Source organism: Oncorhynchus gorbuscha, linkage group LG15 (genome assembly GCF_021184085.1).
Source record: "Oncorhynchus gorbuscha isolate QuinsamMale2020 ecotype Even-year linkage group LG15, OgorEven_v1.0, whole genome shotgun sequence".
NCBI classification, from domain to species: domain Eukaryota; kingdom Metazoa; phylum Chordata; class Actinopteri; order Salmoniformes; family Salmonidae; genus Oncorhynchus; species Oncorhynchus gorbuscha.
The window spans coordinates 66,100,702-66,120,600 of record NC_060187.1 but is presented as its reverse complement, the minus strand read 5'-3'; the positions used below and the strand labels follow the sequence as shown (position 1 = coordinate 66,120,600).

Here is a 19,899-nt window from a genome sequence, read left to right as displayed (position 1 = left end):
ATGTCAAACCACCTAACATCAAGTAGACTTTCTCAGATACCACAGCCTCTCTTTATCAATATATTTAGTGCACAAAAAAATATATTTTTTAACATTAATTGTGTCATTTTAATGGGCCATCGTCATTGTATAAAAAATACAATACATGTTCCCTTTCACGTGAAGAAACCACATCCTTACATAATGTTGCTAATGTTTGTTTCAAAGTGGGCAATCCTTTTTGCAATAGCTACAAGGGGACACAGTTCATTGATGACTTGTCGTCATAATTTCAGCAGTTTAATAAATCAATAACGTACATTTTATTACAGAACAAAAACAGACTAATTTGCATTTTCTCTGATATTTAACATGGTGAATTTAAACCATGCATTTGACAGAAAAGAACATTACAGAATCTTCTCAGAGTAGTCCATTTAAAATGCATCCTTAGGGACAGCTATTCCTTGAGGGAGAGGACAGTTTGTAAATAGAGGGGGGGGGGTGTAAAGAAAAGGAAACCTATGTCGAAGGCCATGTGAAAGAGTTTTGGTGTGTTGGGAATTTGGGACAGAAAACAGAGCTGTGTATTCAAGCTGTGGGGTAAAGAGACAAGGCTGTGAAAACATAGGGGCATGCAAAGTTAAGGGAGGTCTCATTTAAGTGTGGTAGGCTACAGGCTATTTCATTCAGCCACATTCTGTGGTTGGATTGACACTGTCCATTGACACTGTCCATTCCATCCCTCAACAACTTATGTCAAGTCAAAGCACTACGAAATATTAATATGGAACTATGGGTAAAAAAAATAAAAATGAAATCAATGTGAAATAGGGTCATAGTTTTCTTTCCTCCAGTCCCTTAGGAATGGACAAAAATATACACCATAAGAGAAAGACGCACATAGCCTGCGGTATGTTTGACACTCAAAATAACCTGCGATAAAGATCGATGATTAGGTGAAACACAGAATTTGGGTCTGGTTCTGATTGATTAACATTGACCCAGAGTGTGACAGTTCACAGGCAAACAAGTGAATTCTAACAAACACAAAGAAACCGTGGGAGGGCAACCTTTCCTGCCAGTCTACTTCAAAAAGAAAAACACAAACACTCAAGCGAAGGCACACACAGAAATTCAATATTTACAATGAATGCTTAAGTTATTGTTTTGAAGTAGTCACGAACACTCTAGGTAATGTGGGTAAGGTATGTCATGAATGGAGATAAGAGGGAGTAAGAACATGATAGGACAACAGAGAGAGGACATTGAGGGAGCAGAAAAGAGGTGGACAGGGAACAAGCAGAATAAGGAGCAAAGAGATGCAGGGAGGGAGAGTGACATCCCTCTTGAGAATTGCATCAGCTGAACGGGACAGAGAAGGCAGGGCAGACATGGGTGAGTCAGCAAGTGATCGGGTGGGCCATCCAGTCAGTCACTCCCATGAAAAATAACCTTGTTGACTGTTGAACACCAACATGTAATGGACGCATGAGATTATAAAAATCAATCAAATGAGTTAATTGCGGTTGGGGAGGCAGCCTACGGACTAGGCTACTTCCTTTGTCCACCAAAATAAAATCACTTGTGAATGAGGTGTATGACTTATAGTCCTAAATAGTTCCAACCTAGCCCAGAGAATACATTGATACTGGAAAAAAGGCTTTATTGGTGAAAAATAATCTTTACTAAAACTCAGCAGTGACATGCCAACCACCTTCAACAAAATGCAGTTTCTCAATTCTTGACATTTGCATATTAACAGCAGGAAGTTTCAAGTAGACAAGGTATGCGAGTTGTCATTCACCACAATGACTGTAAAGGAAGCACAATCATGGGAAACTTTTACACCAGTTTCAGTTCATTGACTTTAGTTTCTTGATTAAACACTATGACTATAGTGCATCAAATACATTCCTTGGCAAAAATTAACACATTATCAAACTTATAAATATTGAAGTATCAATTCCTGACCCTTATTGGATGGGGACTAAACATAATTATGTCCTACCTGAGTAAAACACAGAGGAAGTCCAATTTTTAACAAATATATATTAAATCAACCCCCAATCATTTGGCATTATGCTATTATGCAAAAATAAAACACAAAAAAAGACATTCAAGCAAAAGACTCATTAATTGCAAGCGTACAGTATGTAATAAAAATAATTTGGTGAGTGCTTATATTTGTCCTATTAATATGCGTGTGTGATTTGGAAATTCATTTTTTGCATATCCCAACTCTTCCCAAGACACCCATCAGAGAGTGGGGTCGCAGCCAGTGTGACCCTGGAGCCTAACTCAAGGGCACAGAGATTTTTCACCTTGATAGCTAGCAAGGAACTAGCAACCTTTCGGTTACTGGCCCAATGCTCTAACCGTAAGGCTAACCTGCCACATATATGTTCCAGGGTAGTGAGGCCAGGCACCTCTAGTTGTCCAGCTAGCTCATAGAAGCTGCATAATAAAACAGCTACAATTTACCAAACAAAACCAGTCTCGCAACACTACAACAGGCAAATGTATTGAAACAAACATCTACTCAAGCAATCACCCCGATTTGCATTTTGCCTTGCCTGAAGTGAGAGCGCAAATGAAATTCCTTCATTTTCTTCACCAGTTCAAGGAAGTGCGAGTCAAGATAGGTAACTATACAAACACAACAGCATCGCTAGCACACAGTGAGTCGTTGTCACTGTATAAAGTCCTTTCACTGTTTTTGAGCACAGGTCATTAGTAGTCTCAGTGGGACAATTCAACTCCCTAACAGCCTCCATATAGACCACAATCTGCATGTTAAATACACATGTAAGAACATCAACAAAACACATGTCCTATCAAGTGTTCTCCCACAGCCTTGTAATATAACAACCCCTGGTATTTCTCAAAGTGAATCCTAACCGTAGTCTGAGAGATATAGATAACTCCACACACAGTTTGATTAAAATTGAACATCCTTCTTTACATCCCCACTCTCCCAACATAATCCCCCCCCCCCCCCCCCATATCCACCTCACCAAGCCGCCACACAATTCTCATACTATGGAAAAGAGAAAGGATTATCTCATCTCTGAGAAGCCTCAACTGAAAAATAACTAGAATTAACTTTCTGTTAAATAATTGAGATTGGGGTCAAGGAGAGGTCAACAACCTGTCAGACAAAAAAATATATACTCACTCAGGTCCTGTCAAACTAGTTTGAGTACATGCTTATTTCTGCATTCAAATCCCTACTGCTGCCTTAGAAAATTTTGGCTGAACCAGAAGCACACTTGACACCCAGACAACCTTTAAACAAGATTTCAACAGTTCGTCTGAACAGTTACAAAAATGGGTGCTTCACAGGGCTGGTGGAAACATGACTTCACAGAAAGAAAATAGTTTGGAAATCTTGAAAACAATCCCAGTGAACCTGGGTGCATTCACATTGAATCATTTGATAAAGTGGACTCCATAAATACAAGGTTCAGTGGGTTGGAGCGTTGGGGATTTCCTGGCTAGGGTTCAAAGTTCTTACCTTGTCTGTTCTCATGGCAACAAGTGGAGAAATCCATCCCATGCTTGTAGAACAGGATGGCAAACAAAGGTCTTCTCTGTTTATGTCCCCTTAAAATAGCTATTCTTATATGGAAACATACAGTCTACTATTGATATTAGTCACGATTAAATATTTTGGCATATTGTTTCTTCTTTGTCACTTAGAAAAATCTAGAGTGGAGCACAATAAAATAGTCATTTAGTTTAAAAATCAGTACAAAGGGTGAGAAGTTATTTTCTTCCTCTTACTTCTATGCCTCTTTCTTTTCAGTCTGTTTTTCCTCTTTACATCCACTCTGGATAACGAGATGGTGGCTGATGAGCCGGAGGGAAAATACAAAGAGCCCTCTTCAAATAGGGGATAGAGTTTGAAACATCCGGTGGCCTCGTCATCACCCCCCTCCTTCTCTTGGATCCCTCTCTGCACTGCACTCCCTCCAGCTCTGACCTCTTTATGCTCTTCTCTATCCCTGGCTCCATCTCTTCCTCTCCTTCATTGATTGCAACCCATTCTCTATATAAACCTTCCTCCCCTCTTTACAATAAGTTAGAGGTCCTAACAGGGTAGGATCACTCCCACCCGTCCCCCATCACCCTCCCTCAGCGCAGACCCGACCACAGTTCATCCTGGGAGTCTGAGTCCATCTCGAATACGCCTCTGCTGGGTTGCGACCCTTTCCCTCGGTCCCCTGAACTGCACGCACCACCAATCTCTGTCAGTGGCACGTAGGAGTAGTCCACACGGCCGGGGTGGTGAGCCGGGGACCGCCAACACATAATCAGGTGACCCACCAGGCTGGACAACAGCAGAGTGGTCAACAGGCCAGTGACGATGAGCCAGCACTGCCTGAGGAGAGATGGAGGGATGAGAAGAGAGAACAGGGGAGATAAAATGGAAGACATCAGGTACTAGGCATCGGAAGTGAAATAGGTATATTTACGGTGTGTAGAGCGCTTGGAAAATGTACATATCCAATCCAAATCAAACCCATTTTTATCATTATTATCAGAAGAGGATTCATTGATATTAGTATGGGCCCCAAAAAGGAACATTTGTAGGACAATGAGTAAAAATGTGAGGAGGAATTGAGAACGGGAGAGAAAGATGATCAATGAATAAATACATTTCAACCTCACACTCCATCTGTGGATGAAACCATAGCAACTCAAAACAATCCCTCACTAGCATGTGAAGGGTAAGGGGGTTAATAAATGCGTATGGCTCCTGCAGTCTGTGACGTGTTTACAAGTATGGAGGGGTCAAGCCCGCTAAATACAGGTCTAGACCACTGTTGGTCCATGCAAATATTAGCACATCACCAAACATAGCAGTGGACATGCTGTTCTAGTCACACGAGGTGATTAAGTGATGAATTTCTCTGTCTGAGCCAAGCTGTGAAAAAAATAGAAAGGCTGTGTTTTGCACAATGTTCATCTGCATAAATTTACAATAGGAGAGCAACAGAGGGATTCAAAGGAGGGAGAGAGGCTGTGCATGCGAGGAGGGCGGTTAGATTGATTTGTAGGTGGTTAACAGCAGGGAGGGGTTTCAGCTGAAATGACCTTTGGCACTTACTCGGAGAGATAAGGCTTGGATTTGTGTGCCTCCTCCTCACTCCAAGTTGCAAACATCTGATTGGCCAGACAATGGCCAGCTGTGGAAACAGTGGAAACAGCAATTACAGAAACCACTCATGTCTAAAGTCTCATCCACACACACACCAACTATAGATGGTCGCTTCAGCATCCTTCTTTGACTGCACTAGCTGTGACAATTTCTCTCTCCATAAAAACAGGAATCAAAGTACAAACACAACAATTTGTTATTCCTCAACATTGCCTCAAGCAAATAGTGCCTTCAGAAAGTATTCAAGCAACATGTGACTTACACATTTTGTGACTTACACATACAGCCTGAATTTAAAATGGATTACCTATAGATTGTCACTGGCCTACACACATTTAAAATTGAAAATGCTGAAATGTCTTGAGTCAACAAATATTCAACCCCCTTTTTTTATGGCAAGCTTAAATTAGTTCAGGAGTAACAACTAATTATCGTAACTCACATAAGATACATATACAGATAATTGTACGGTCTCTCAGTTGAGAAGTGAATTTTAAAAACAGATTCCCCCACAAAGACTAGGGAGGTTATCCAATGCCTCACAAAGGGCACCTATTGGGAGATGGCAAAACACAAACTCAGCAAAAAAAAAGTAATCCTCACACTGTCAACTGTGTTTATTTTCAGCAAACTTAACATGTGTAAATATTTGTATGAACATAACAAGATTCAACAACAGACATAAACTTAACAAGTTCCACAGACGTGACTAACAGAAATAGAATAATGTGTCTGAACAAAGGGGGGGGGGGGGTCAATATTAAAAGTAACAGTCAGTATCTGGTGTGGCCACCAGCTGCATTAAGTACTGCAGCGCATCTCCTCATGGGCAACAGAACTGACATTCCTGTCTTGCAGGAAATCACGCACAGAATGAGCAGTATGGCTGGTGGCATTGTCATGCTGGAGGGTCATATCAGGATGAGCCTGCAGGAAGGGTACCACATGAGGGAGGAGGATGTCTTCCCTGTAACAGTGTTGAGATTGCCTGCAATGACAACAAGCTCAGTTCGATGATGCTGTGACACACCGCCCCAGACCATGACGGACCCTCCACCTCCAAAATCGATCCCGCTCCAGAGTACAGGCCTCGGTGTGACGCTCGTTCCTGCGACGATAAACATGAATCCGAACATCACCCCTGGTGAGACAAAACAGCGACTCGTCAGTAAAGGGCACTTTTTGCCAGTCCTGTCTAGTCCAGCGACGGTGTGTTTGTGCCCATAGGCGGCGTTGTTGCCGGTGATGTCTGGTGAGGACCTGCATTACAACAGGCTTACAAGCCCTCAGTCCAGCCTCTCTCAGCCTATTGCGGACAGTCTGAGCACTGATGGAGGGATTGTGCGTTCCTGGTGTAACTCGGCTGTTGTAGTTGCCATCCTGTACCTGTCCCGTAGGTGTGATGTTCAGATGTATTGATCCTGTGCAGGTGTTGTTACACGTGGTCTGCCACTGCGAGGACGATCAGCTGTCTGTCCTGTCTCCCTGTAGCGCTGTTTTAGGCATCTCACAATACAGATTGGCAATTTATTGCCCTGGCCACATCTGCAGTCCTCATGCCTCCTTGCAGCATGCCTACCGTCTGCTAAGTTTATATAAGGTACAGATTGAATATCCCTTTGAGCATGGTGAAGTTATTAATTACACTTTGGATGGTGTATCAATACACACAGTCACTACAAATACACAGGTATCCATCCTAACTAAGTTACCAGAGAAGATGGAAACGGCTCAGGGATTTCACCATGAGGCCAACAAAACAGTTGGAGTTTAATGGCTGTGATTGTTGTTGATCCATCCTCAGTGTTCACCATAGTAGATTCTCCACAATATTAACCAAATGGACAGAGTGAAAAGGAAGCCTGTAAAGAAAAATATATTCCATAACATGCATCCTTTTAGCAACAAGGCACTAAAGTAATACTGCAAAGAATGTGGCAAAGCAATTAACTTTTTGTATTGAACACAAAGTGTTATGTTTGGGGCAAATCCAATACATTACTGAGTACCACTCTCCATTTTCAAGCATAGTCATGGCTGCATCAGCTTATGGGTATACTTGTAATAGTTAAGGACTGGGGGAACTTTTCAGGATAAAAAAAATTAACGGAATGAGCTTAGCACAGGCAAAATCCTAGAGGAAACCCTGGTTCAGTCTGCTTTCCACCAGACACTGTTAGATTAATTTTCCTTTCAGCAGGACCTAAAGCACAAGGCACTGGAGTTTCTTACCAAGAAGACAGTGAATGTTCCACATTTTAAGAATGTGAAATGTCAGAATAATAAGAGAGAATTATTTATTTCAGCTTTTATTTCTTTCATTACATTCCCAGTGGGTCAGAAGTCTACATACACTCAATTAGTATTTGGTAGCATTGCCTTTAAATTGTGTAACTTGGGTCAAACATTGTGGGTAGCCTTCCACAAGTTTCCCACAATAAACTTGGGTGAATTTTGGCCCATTCCTCCTGACAGAGCTGGTGTAACTGAGCCAGGTTTGTAGGCCTCCTTGCTCACACACACCTTTTCAGTTCTGCCCACAAATTTACAATGGGATTGAGGTCAGGGCTTTGTGGTGGCCACTCCAATATCTCGACTTTGTCCTTAAGCCATTTTGCCACAAATTTGGAAGTATGTTTGGAATCATTGTCCATTTGCAAGACCCATTTGCGACCAAGCTTTAACTTCCTGACTGATGTCTTGGACGTTGCTTCAATATATCCGCATCATTTTCCTACCTCATGATGCCATCTATTTTGTGAAGTGCACCAGATCCTCCTGCAGCAAAGCACCCCCACAACATGATGCTGCCACCCCAGTGCTTCACGGCTGCGATGGTGTTTGTCGGCTTGCAAGCATCCCCCTTTTTCCTCCAAACACAACGATGGTCATTATGGCCAAGCAGTTCCATTTTTGTTTCATCACACTGGAGGACATTTCTCCAAAAAGTACAATCTTTGTTTCCATGTGCAGTTGCAAACTGTAGTCTGGCTTTTTTAATGACTTTTGGAGCAGTGGCTTCTTCCTTGCTGAGCGGCCTTTCAAGTTATGTCGATATAGGACTCATTTACTGTGGATGTAGATACTTTTGTACCCGTTTCCTTCAGCACCGTCACAGGGTCCTTTGTTGTTGTTCTGGGATTGATTTGCATTTGTCGCACCAAAATGCATTAATCTCTAGGGGACAGAATGCGTCTCCTTCCTGAGCGGAACGACGGCTGCATGGTCCCATGGTGTTTATACTTGCGTACTATTGTTTTTACAGATGAACCTGGTACCTTCAGGCTTTTGGAAATTGTGCCCAAGGATGAACCAGATTTGTGGAGGTCTACAATCTTTTTTCTGAGGTCTTGGCTGATTTCTTTTGTTTTCCCCATAATGTCAAGCAACGAGGCACTGAGTTTGAAGGTAGGCCTTGAAATACATCCACAGGTACACCTCCAATTGACTCAAATGATGTCAATTAGCCTATAAGAAGCTTCTAAAGCCATGACATCATTTTCTGGAATTTTCCAAGCTGTTTAAAAGGCACAGTCAACTTAGTGTATTTAAACTTCTGTGAACTTTAAGTGAAATAATCTGTCCGTAAACCATTGTTGGAAAAATGACTTGTGTCGTGTCCAAAGTAGATGTCCAAACCGACTAGCCAAAACTATAGTTTGTTAACAAGAAATTTGTGGTTGAAAAACAAGTTAATGACTCCAACCTAAGTGTAAACTTCCAACTTCAACTGTACATATGTAGAGGGCTGGGGATTTATTAGGGTTACTCTAGTTTGTGACATACATCCCAACACAGCTTGATTAAGCCCCCCTTATCCCTCCTCTCTTTTACAAGGGTCTAAATATGTTAAACTTCTACACGTGTGTTGTAAGTGGCAGCCAGGCAGTCAGTAGGCTGTGGTGTGGACCAGTCAGCCCATCATCCTGATAAAGAGCACTGTCCTGGGCTATGCTCAGAGAGGGCGATCAACCTTGGAGGACATGGGATGAAGGACTGCGGGAGGGGGTGAGTGAGAACACACTAGAATGAGAGGGAATGAGTCAGTGTAGTGTGGCGTTGATGTTACAACCCCCACACATAAAAACGCCACCAACATAGAACTAGAGTAAATAGAGATGGTGGATCCCACAGAGATAACTAAAGTAAAACAAAGTGGTGAGATTAGAGTCTGCACGGGCCTGTCATAGTTTAGGAGAGCTCATGAACACTTCCCTACTATGCCCTACATATGGACACAACCAGCAGAGTAAGGGAGGGGGAGATGCAGACAGAGAGCGAGTGATTACAAAACCTTCCATAACAAAGTCATTCCCTACACAGACATTAACATGGAGAAGAGTCCCCTAAGCCAGCTGGTCCAACACAATTAGACCCAACCAAATCATGAGAACTAAAATAATTATTTCTAATGTGTCTAAACAGAGTACAGAGCGGCAGAATACCGGACCACTGACTGACCCAAAATGAAGGAAAGCTTTGACTATGTGAACATAGCCTTGCTACTGAGAAAGGCCGCCTTGGCAGACCAGGCTCTCAAGAGAACACACACTATGTGCACACTGCCCACAAAATTAAGTGGAAACTGAGCTGCACTTCCTAACCTCCTGCCAAATGTATGACAATAGAGACACATATTTCCCTCAGATTACAGACCAGCAAAGAACTAGAAAACTCAAATTGATAAACTCAAATATATTGGGTGAAATACCACCGTGTGCCATCACAGCAGCAAGATTTGACCTGTTGCCACAAGAAAAGGGCAACCAGTGAAGAACAAACACCATTGTAAATGATTATTTCCCCTTTTGTACATCGTTACAGCACTGCATATAGCCAACAAGTAACGAACAAGGAGGGAGGTAAAATGACAGACAGGAACAAAAGAGAGGGGAAGAGAAAATGAGGTAATACATGGAAGGGAAATGAGTCTGGGTGTGTTGGGACAGCTGAGATCATCTCAGAGATAAACCTTCCTGATTTGTACTACAATGAGAACACTAGACACACAGGGCGACTACATTAGGGTGCCCCCCAATTAGTTGACAGGCTGTTGGTCAACCAAGATGGGGTTTTTTGTCGACCAGTAGCATGCGTGTATCACACGCACACGGCCATCTCAGTGAACTAATCTATTGCGAAGGCCTAGACTAAAAGCCAATTTATGCTAGATCCGAGATGTGGTCGGAGGCGCCGTATGGAGGGTGTAACGCAATTACGGTGCCTCCAGAGGCATGCAGCAGCCATGCACCTCCCAAATGAACCAATGCGGAGGGCCCTGTATAGCTCCGCATTGACATTATTGGTTGACGGTAGATGGGAGCTGTACTACTTCCTTTACAACAGCTCTGCACTGCGCTGCGAAGCGTGAATGCCATGACTTCTGCAGAGGCCGATTCACCATAAATGCTGTATGGCCAATGCAGATGTCGGATTGACCATGACTCGCCCAGATGCACAATGCACTTTCTCCCACCAATTTGTGCACATTCATTGTTTCAGAACTTCATTGTGTGACTTTTGTTAGTTTGATTGTTAGCGTCTATCAGTTCCACATTAAAAATATCACCAGGAGTACATTTACCGTTAATTCTTAATCTACAATGTTTGTTCAGCTATGGTCATTTCTGTTCATGCATTCAATATATTATTCCTTTTACCGTTCTCATTGTCAGAGTGGACACATTGTTTGCAGAGCACACAACCTATGCAACACTTGTGAGGAACAAGTTGGTTTATTTCATTACGAATTTTGACAAATCAATTTAGTCATTGACAGGAGTGCTCCAGACAAAAGACAATGTTGAGTAAGGACACGCACCTGATTACACTTAGAAGTAGGCCTATAGGCTACCTGGCCTGCTCACAAATGTAAGCATATAAAATGTGCCCATTTGGGGATCCGATAGTATTTCTGACTGTCGTAACGCACCACGACTAATGAGCTGTGGAGCTTCTCAAAGTTGTGTTTTCTTCACCTCAAACAGCAAGCAAAAAAAGTCTGTTTTAACATCCATTGAGAATGACAGTAGTTCCTCAATATATTTGAAAAATCTTTCCAGCGCTCTCCCTTTCAAAGACCACTCAGTGTGAATGGAAAAATGTCATGCTCTGATCCAGTGGAAATGTCACTAAATAGGCCTACCTGATCACTTCTCATCAGTGGTTGACTCAGACTGAAATAGGTCCCGGCCCCATTTTGGGTGCTGCTACGGTTTATATTTAGGTGCATGAGCTCCACAATAGTTTTTAGCTAATATTCTATATTCTATATTCTCAAGCAGTAGGACATTTGAGGCGTCGGTACTCCGCACCGGTGAGCTCCTGCCCAAGTCAAGCACTGATTCTTATCACTTGCGCAAATAGCCTACAGCGGTGTCTGTCCCATGCTCACTGGAGCAGGAACCTGAGGGCCCAGAATATTTTATACAATGCTGCAAGTTTGCTAGAGCAAGCTTCAGACCAGACTTAAGTTAATAGTTGATAGAAATGTTTCAAGTTCATTGCAGACAGGCCATGCATAACCAGTGTGATTTATAGGATATTTTATATCAGCAGGCTGCAATGTTTTTATTTGTTGGCTTTATGTAGGCTATGTTGGCCAACAGCAATAGAAGTTACTTTTTAGGTTTGTATCATTTTAATTTAGATATAATTTTGAGTAACCACATGACAATGATTGAGATATGAAAACTTTTTTACAAATGTGCATATGAAAACCATAACTGGCTCACAGATCGGTAGAAATGGCAAGATAAATTGGCATGCCACATGAAAAAAGGTTGCAGACTCCTCGTGTCGCCAATTACCAGCAAATTCGGGAGAGTAATGGCAGAATCTGCAAAAGCCATCAGGAGAGGGAAGAGGATGATTGGGTCAGGTTAAGATTTTTCTTCTGGTTATCTAGATCTCTGGCTCCCTCGAGTCATGTGTCTTATTTCAAACAGTGAGCTAAAAGCATCAGACAAGCTCAATGCATATAGTTGATTTTAACAAACTACATAGGATGTGTCTATATGGAGAAATACACATTTAAAAATGTCAACCAATCGATTTGGCGAAAGAACAGACCAAGATCTTTCGACCAAAATCTTTTTAGTTGGGGACAGCCCTAGACTACATACAGCCAACTGAAACATATCCTGAATGTCTGTACCATGTAATGATGGGTAACCAATAAAAAACAGACAAGTCATGTTTGGGAGAAAACCTATGCTAGCAGGCTTAGAATGAAGTGGTCCACATACTGTACAAGACACTTTAGAGGACGACAACTATGAAACTATTAGTACTTTTTAGAGACCGAGGTGCAGAAATCATGAATAGAGGCTTGTAACCTCTTTATGCAAGTATGTTGTGATCCATTTAGTTACTGCAACTACTAGTGCTCTGAGTAGGTGTGGGAGTAACAGGTGGTTCCATACCTCTGTGTATGCTCTGGTTCTTCTCTCCCTGGAACAGGGCATTGCAGCTTCCTGTGACGGGGTCACATGGGCACATGTCCTGGCACTGGCACTCCTGCCCACAGTCCAGCCCGTACAAACCCAGAGGACACTCTGAGGGGAACACAGGAAGTGATGCGAGACACCAGGGAAACAGGGTGAGATGTCACTGGAAAATACAATAAAGCTTTAATGTAAAGAAACTTCCCTGCTGAAAACTACTGCTTTAGCTTGCAACATCCGGGGTTCATACCAATGTTTTAGTTTCCTAGACCTTCTTAGGGATTTTAAGATAATGTTCACAATATGTAATTGTCACACATAAGCTAGTCCATAACACATGGGAACTACAGCATTGATGAGCATGAAGAGTTCAACAGCTCTGACAAGACAATAAGACATCAGAAATAGCTTAATTTAATCTCCAACGCCACAGGTATTCAGTCCAGGATTTGGGCATCAGAGTGCCAAGGAAGTGATATAACGAAGGCTTAGCATATTAGGGCTAATGTGTTCCAGCAGTTCTCATTCAGAGATTTGGAGCAAGACTATTGGCAGAAGTCGTACAGAGGGGGAGAATGTTCTAGCCAGACCACTGGGAAAGCTTTTGTTGCTCACCGTTATCCCTGTGAGACTGGGAATAAGGCATAACATTGGAAGTGCTCCAAGGTGCTATTGCTAAAACAGGTGAGGGAAAGTCTGGGAATGTGAAAGAGAAATTAGGGATTGATAGGGGATGACGAATTTGCTTTGGAGGGTCGTAAAGGTTGTTTTAGGTGTACACCAATCAATCAGGGTTACACACTTATCCTGCTGCACTACTAGCAACACACCTTGTTCACAGGAGTCGCCACGGAAACCAATGGGGCAGCTGCAGTCACCGTGAACAGTGTCACATAAGCCCCCGTTAGTGCAGGTGCATGTCTGGTTGCAGCCGTCTCCATAGAAACCCAAATCACACACTGAGCGAGACAGAGAAAATAAGTTAAAATACACTAGTAAGCTGTGATGGGTAGACGGTCAGATACTGTAGATTTTGGAGGGAGTATTACAAGATATGAGGACAATATGTCATTGTATACAGTTATGTAGGACACAGGTTTGGTCAGGAAGGTAAACAGTGTATTATAGGGCCATTGGGTTGGGAGAAGGTGCAGTGAGTGAAAGAAAATGTGAGGTCTAGGAGGTGTTAAAGTACTGCCCTGGAATGTGAAAGTTATAACTACCAACCGTAATTGCCAAAGCTCGACAGAGCACATTCTTCACAAATCATAGGGTCCTGGGGACAAGCAACACGTTTCACACCAGGAGAAATGACAGACTTGTTGTGTAAACAAACCAAGCCAGAGAGAGAGAGAGCGATAGAGACAGAGAGAGGCTGATTACCTTGGCTGCAGTTCTTCCCTCTCCATCCAGCGTCACACGCACAGCCATCTGCACCAGGAGAGAGGGATGAGAGAAAGAGAATAGAGAAATAGGAGAGGCATTTCATTGTAACCTCAGAGAGCTGGTTCAGAACTCAAGAGGAGAGAAAAACTGTACCCACTCCTCACTCACCCTGTGTACAGACACCGTGGGCACCACAGGCGGGAGGTTGGCACACCAGGGTGTCACAGCCAGTCCCACTCCAGCCCTCCTGGCATTGGCAGTGCCCATTGATGCACGTCCCATGCCCGCTGCAGTCCTCAGGCTGACACTGGGGCTGGTGGATGCACAGGATGGTGGAGACCAGCCGAGGGCAGCGCCACATTGGGTTTGAGACACTGAAGGAGGGAATAGAGGAGCATGGAGACAAAGAGCAGGTGAGAGAATGAATAATGAATATTATAATTTACAGTGTGTCAAACAGCAACAACATATGACTAAAATAAAAGCCACAAAAAGCAGCTCCATAAACCTTGTAATGTCATTGCAATGAATATGTGACGTGAGCTTTCTGATTGGCTTACCAGTGGTCCGAGGGGTAGCTGGCCAATGAGCCGTTCGACACATAAGTGGAGGAACCACCCCCATCCAGGTTGATGGCATTGATGACCCCCTGACCTTTCAGAAAATCTGCCACCTCCCAAAGATTCATACTAGAGAGAGGAGAAAACAATTGGTACAAACCACTAGTACAGTACTGTACCATAAGGCCATATAGGAGGAAGGTGCTTGCATTTAAAGCAAAACAAATCCATAAGGACTTCTGAAGCAATGTTAATTGTGTGACAAATAAGGTCAATTCATTGGAGAAAATCAATGGTTGGTCTGATTTGCACCGAGAGACTGCGCTTACTAGATAAGATTTATTGACTTTATATGGCCTGATAGAGTGGAGAGGCCATGGACATGAACAGACATGTCCCCTTAAACTCATGAAACTCTAGGTTAACGAGGTAATTTGTTCATTGCACCGGTGCAGAGAAAGCCAGATCAATAGAATTGATTAGAGCCTTTTTACTTAGCCCCATCTCCCTTCATATGCCTAAATGGCCCCACTTCTGCCTCCAATCAAACCTGCATTGTCTCACATTCCTTTCACTCTCCATCACTTTGACCATCCAGTTTCTCCCCCCCCAACTCTATTCCCTCTCCTGACTCCCACAATACTCTCCACTTTTTCACCCTCATCCAATTACCCCTGTATTATTTTCCACCCTTTCTATCTCCTTACCCTCTTCTCCCTCCCTTTTCTCAACTCCTCATCTCTTGTCCATTCTTACCCTCTGCGGTCAGTCTGTCCGTCTATGTGGAACAGGATTAATTTCCCCTCCTGATCGTGACCAACCGCTGTCCTGGCTGACACTACATCCACAAAATGGCGGAAATTCCCTGCAGAATCAAATGCATGAAAATTGAATTGAAGCATACTGGCTGAATTTGATAAAAACAACAATGATGTATTCTACATAACCAGAATGGGCAAACAGGGTTTCACCATATGCATTTGTCAATTGTGCCAAATGCAATTTCTCTTTATATTTCTAAATGTATTTTTTACGATGTATTTTGACAACTCCCTGATGTTTTAAATGGCCATGTTATACGAGTGACGTGAAGCCAAAAACAGATTTCTACATCAAGTCTGGGACAAAGTTACCACCAAGTGCTGACGTAAGGCCAGTCCTGCTTTTTACTTCCTAATCTAATGGTTGAGTAAGCCGATGCTAGACCTGCATTTAATGGAGACTTTTACCTAAAGTAATATTGAAATATGTCAATACTAACTACATACATTTCTAGCATTTTAAGTAAGTATGCCTAAGTTGAAGACATCCTCAGTATCCTGCAGTAGCTACCCGTCTCCTGTGTCGTGTCACACTCAGCCTCTATGCTCTGGTTAATGTAGACCTGGCTGTTTCGGAGCAGCCACACCACCCCACTGACCAACTGCACAAAGGGGTTGGCTTCATCCTGAACGTCCTCCTCAGAGAGATAGCTTGAGACAAAAAGAAGTAGAGAAACAGGATGTAGAGAGGGTAAATCAGGGACAAAGATGAGGAAAAAGTCAAGTTACCCCCAAACAGCATCAAATAACACCAGTCAGTCATATCTCAAGAAAGGAATAACCAACTGTGGAACAAGGTACTCATGAGATCACATGCTTTGATACTCATGTTAAAAAGGGTACATTCAGCAATCTAGTGAGATAAAAACATGTTGGCTTAGTCAGCCAAAACGCTCAAGTGCATCCTGAATCTCTGTACACAGTGTTTTCACCTGGCTAGCTTTGTTGGCCCCACAATAAATGTTTGTAATTCAATTTGTGACAGTTAAATAGCTTAGTGTTCAAAGCCCTCGGACTCTAACCTACGAGAAATCTATGGGGGGAATGAGATGTGGGGGGCACATTGGACACAGTGAATGGTTTGGTGATTCTGCCATTACAATATTACATCAGCCACTACACAAGAACCAAGCGGCTGGTTTTATCGGTTTAGGGACCACTGCTTTTTTCACTGCTCTTATTTTTCCCCATCAAACGTACCTGAACGTAAACACCATTATCTGGGAAACAGGAAAATTCCAAGGTAGAGCCAATACTCTACACGGAATGACTGACAGGTCAACACAACACACTTCTCCAGGGAACAGGGAGTACCGTCCTAATCTAACTGGTTATGTTCCAAAGTAGACGTCATTTACGTGATAGGGTTATTGTGACATGTGCGTGTGTTTTCGTTGGGTGGCTTAATTTGGGCATGGAGGTTTGTTTAGCGGAAGTCCATTAAAGTTTCATATGGAGAAACAATAATAATAATTGCTGTTAGGGAGATGAGATAAGACTTGCGATAATTTAGAATGAGTAATAATCGTAGCATGTAATAAAGGCCTTTGTGTTTGAGCAAATAAACATAAAATATTTGTATTTTATGATAACAGGATCAGTGTTCCACAATCTCAACTACAAGCCTTGACGGCATGTCTAGAAAAAGTTATGAAGTCCAAATTTCTGTTAGAAATTATACACATTACAACCACAAATAAAGCTCAAGTTGAGGTACAGAGAGATATTGAGAAGGAAATTCAACGAGACCGGCAGCTCTTACCCAAACACCAGCGTCCCGTCCCTCCGGATGCCAAACTGGGCATTCTGCAACCCTTTGCTGTCCCTCACTTGCACCCCGTCACTCACTAGATTCCCCAAACACTCCCCGGTCCTAGTATCAAAGAAACCTCCATTCTGGGCATAGAGACACCTGCCGGCTCTAGCAGTTTCCTCCACCGCCTCCCTCTGGTTCATCCCGCACCCCCCCGGCCCTCCTGGCTCCAGCACAGACACCGTCCTCAGGGGGTCGTGGACCACTGTAATGTGACCTGTGGCAGGGAGGAAATCATTTCTTAATTTTAGAGTTTATATACACACAACAACAAAAAATTGGAGAAGAATCTCACTTGACAAAAGCCTAATATTGTAAGGGTATGGTGTTTAAACTGCTGAATAGCTATGGAAACAAAGAAAATAACATTTTGCCATAATGACTTTTAGGGGTATTTTCAAAATAAGTATTTCCTCCACTGACCTGTGACCCATCGGGTTGTGCCAGGGACGTCAGAGATGAAGACTTTCGACTCAGCCACTGGCACCCCAGTGTGGTTGCTGGCAGGCCAGGTCTGGTGGGTGACGTTGCCATGGACAACGGACTGGCAGTCTCGGACATGACGGTGGGAGTGCGAGGGTCCATGGCTATGGCCGTAGGGGTACGGCGATAGGAGGTCATCATCCAATGAGGGACTGTGGAGAACAAATATCCAGTTGTTTCAACTTTATTTACTCATGATGATACACTTCTCCTGAGTCCATATTGCATTAAACCTGATGCAAAATAGACAAACTGCATTCAAAGAAATCAAGATCTGCAGTGAAAATGTTTATAAATGTTTCCTTTAAAGGAAAAGTACTTGTGACACATTTATTGAGTTGAGTCCAAAAACACTCTCAAACAATTGACTTATTATCAGTGCGTCAATGTGTCAAAAGAGTGTTGGTCATGTGACTAAATGTTTTCCAGAAGAAAAAGCCTTGGCCCACTTCAGACCAAGTTCTTTGCTATCCGGGATCCTTGGTACGTCTCAATGCTTATGTCACCAAATTGAAGTTGAAATGGCTACGGTAAGGGTTAATAAAGATGCACTATGCAAGATACAATATGCAGAAATCACACCTGATTTCAGTTAAAGTAACAAAACAGGCAAGTATAGTGTAGAGAATCATTGTACCATCTAAACCACTGTGAAATATATATTCCATAACCAAAAATATTGTATTTTTAGCAGTTTGAAGCTGGTCGTACAAAAACAATAGTAAAAGACGCAAAAATTTAACTTTAAAACAGAAAGCATTGAAATAGGGCACATAACAGATCTCCCGCTTCATAGACATGCTTTCAATGAGCTCTATAACTCACATTTCTATGTGAATTTTGTGGGGTCACCCAAAAAGTTGCATTTTTGCAGCTTTAACTTGAGACCTTCAAATGGGTATTCTATGACATTAGACAACATATGACAGCTTATGCTAGTTGATAGGATGAGAGAAATGCTGGAGAGGTTGTTGTAACAAAGTAAAGACAGGGTCTGTAAAAAACAGACAAACTTGAGAATTGATTACTAGGAATTGATTTATATAATTTGAGATACAAGCACAGCACTATACAATACTGCTCTCTAGTGTTGATTATATCCAACTACCCGGAAACTTCAAGATGGGTGGTGACCAAAGAAACATCTCTGCCTCAATGCAATGACGTGTACTTTACCGTGGACTTCAGATTTGTACTTTAAATAACAATATCATTTTGTCAAGAATAGGGGAGGAGTTATTTCATGCATTAAAAAAATGCTCATATTTAACATTAGCAAACTAACCAACTAATGCATTCATAATTTGGTCAGTTATAATAAACACACACAGTGTATTTCAGATGGGTCCTCAGCTTGCAGTGAAGCAAAGTGTGCGTGCCAAAGACTGTCACTTGACTATATTCACAAATGGACAGCATACCGTTATCTCTGCTGTCAGAGACAAGAATGACTTTGCACTTTACTGCTGCCACTGCAATAGATAAACATAATCAAGCAACTGGCTGGCTATAACTGACCAAATTATGAATGAATTAGTTAGTTAGTTTATAATCCCAGAACATAGGTAGGGAATACTAATTTACCCTCGTACATTTAACATTTTAATCCATACATTTTCCTTGGGAATAGAACCCACAAATCTGGAACTGCATGAGCCATGCTCTACTAACTTAACTACACGGGACTACGAAGTCAGATAAGTGCTCCTCACAGGCTGTGCTAACAAGATTATTGTCTGCCTCTTTTAGACAGCAGCACAAGCACAACCAACCCAGCTAGCTAGCGAGCAGGCTAGCGCTTGTTAACTTCTGAGTCTGATTGTGAAAGTTTTACTAGCGAGCTAGAAACGACGGCCCTTACCCAATATTGTTGCACTCCGAAAGCCAAATACCAATCCATATCAGGAGCAACGCAAAATGACCATTCACTGAAAGTGTTGCCATATGATAGCATAGACATTGAAAGTGTGCCTTCTTCACTCTACTTTTTAGCTTCCATAATCAACGCGAGGGAAGTCATATGACTTGTCCAAGATAAGAAGAGCACATGATGTTCTGTTTACTTTGCCTGCTGAAAACGTCCACTATAAATGACACTGAAATGCACAGTTGTAGCTGCTACATATTGTTCGCTAAATTAGCAAAGTTAACCAATAATTAACTAACTTGAGACAAATACTTTACCAAAAACGAGTGTTCTGTATTTAAAAATACAAAAGAAAGCGGAACACAAATTAAATAGGGAGGA

General features: G+C 42.3%; 1 protein-coding gene across 1 annotated transcript; it reads right to left on the bottom strand.

The window, feature by feature from the left end:
* Positions 1 to 1,628: 1,628 nt before the first annotated feature.
* Positions 1,629 to 19,812, bottom strand: nagpa (N-acetylglucosamine-1-phosphodiester alpha-N-acetylglucosaminidase). The gene is made up of 12 exons (XM_046302352.1): positions 19,513 to 19,812; positions 17,592 to 17,803; positions 17,118 to 17,385; positions 15,867 to 16,006; positions 15,291 to 15,399; positions 14,535 to 14,663; positions 14,143 to 14,348; positions 13,972 to 14,019; positions 13,419 to 13,547; positions 12,568 to 12,699; positions 5,093 to 5,171; positions 1,629 to 4,363 (listed from the first exon to the last, which is right to left on the bottom strand). The coding sequence occupies exons 1-12, from the start codon at positions 19,593 to 19,595 to the stop codon at positions 4,117 to 4,119; spliced, it is 1,782 nt and encodes a 593-aa protein (XP_046158308.1). The 5' UTR covers positions 19,596 to 19,812; the 3' UTR covers positions 1,629 to 4,116.
* Between the last annotated feature and the right edge of the window lie 87 nt (positions 19,813 to 19,899).

Coding starts and splice junctions, on each gene's coding strand:
- nagpa (XM_046302352.1), bottom strand. CDS start 19,595: ATGGCAACACTTTCAGTGAATGGTCATTTTGCGTTGCTCCTGATATGG. Junction 14,664..15,290: donor GGACAGACTGACCGCAGAGG/GTAAGAATGGAC, acceptor TCCTCTCTCTAG/TATGAATCTTTGGGAGGTGG. Junction 12,700..13,418: donor TGGCGACTCCTGTGAACAAG/GTGTGTTGCTAG, acceptor TGTTCCCCTCAG/AGTGTCCTCTGGGTTTGTAC.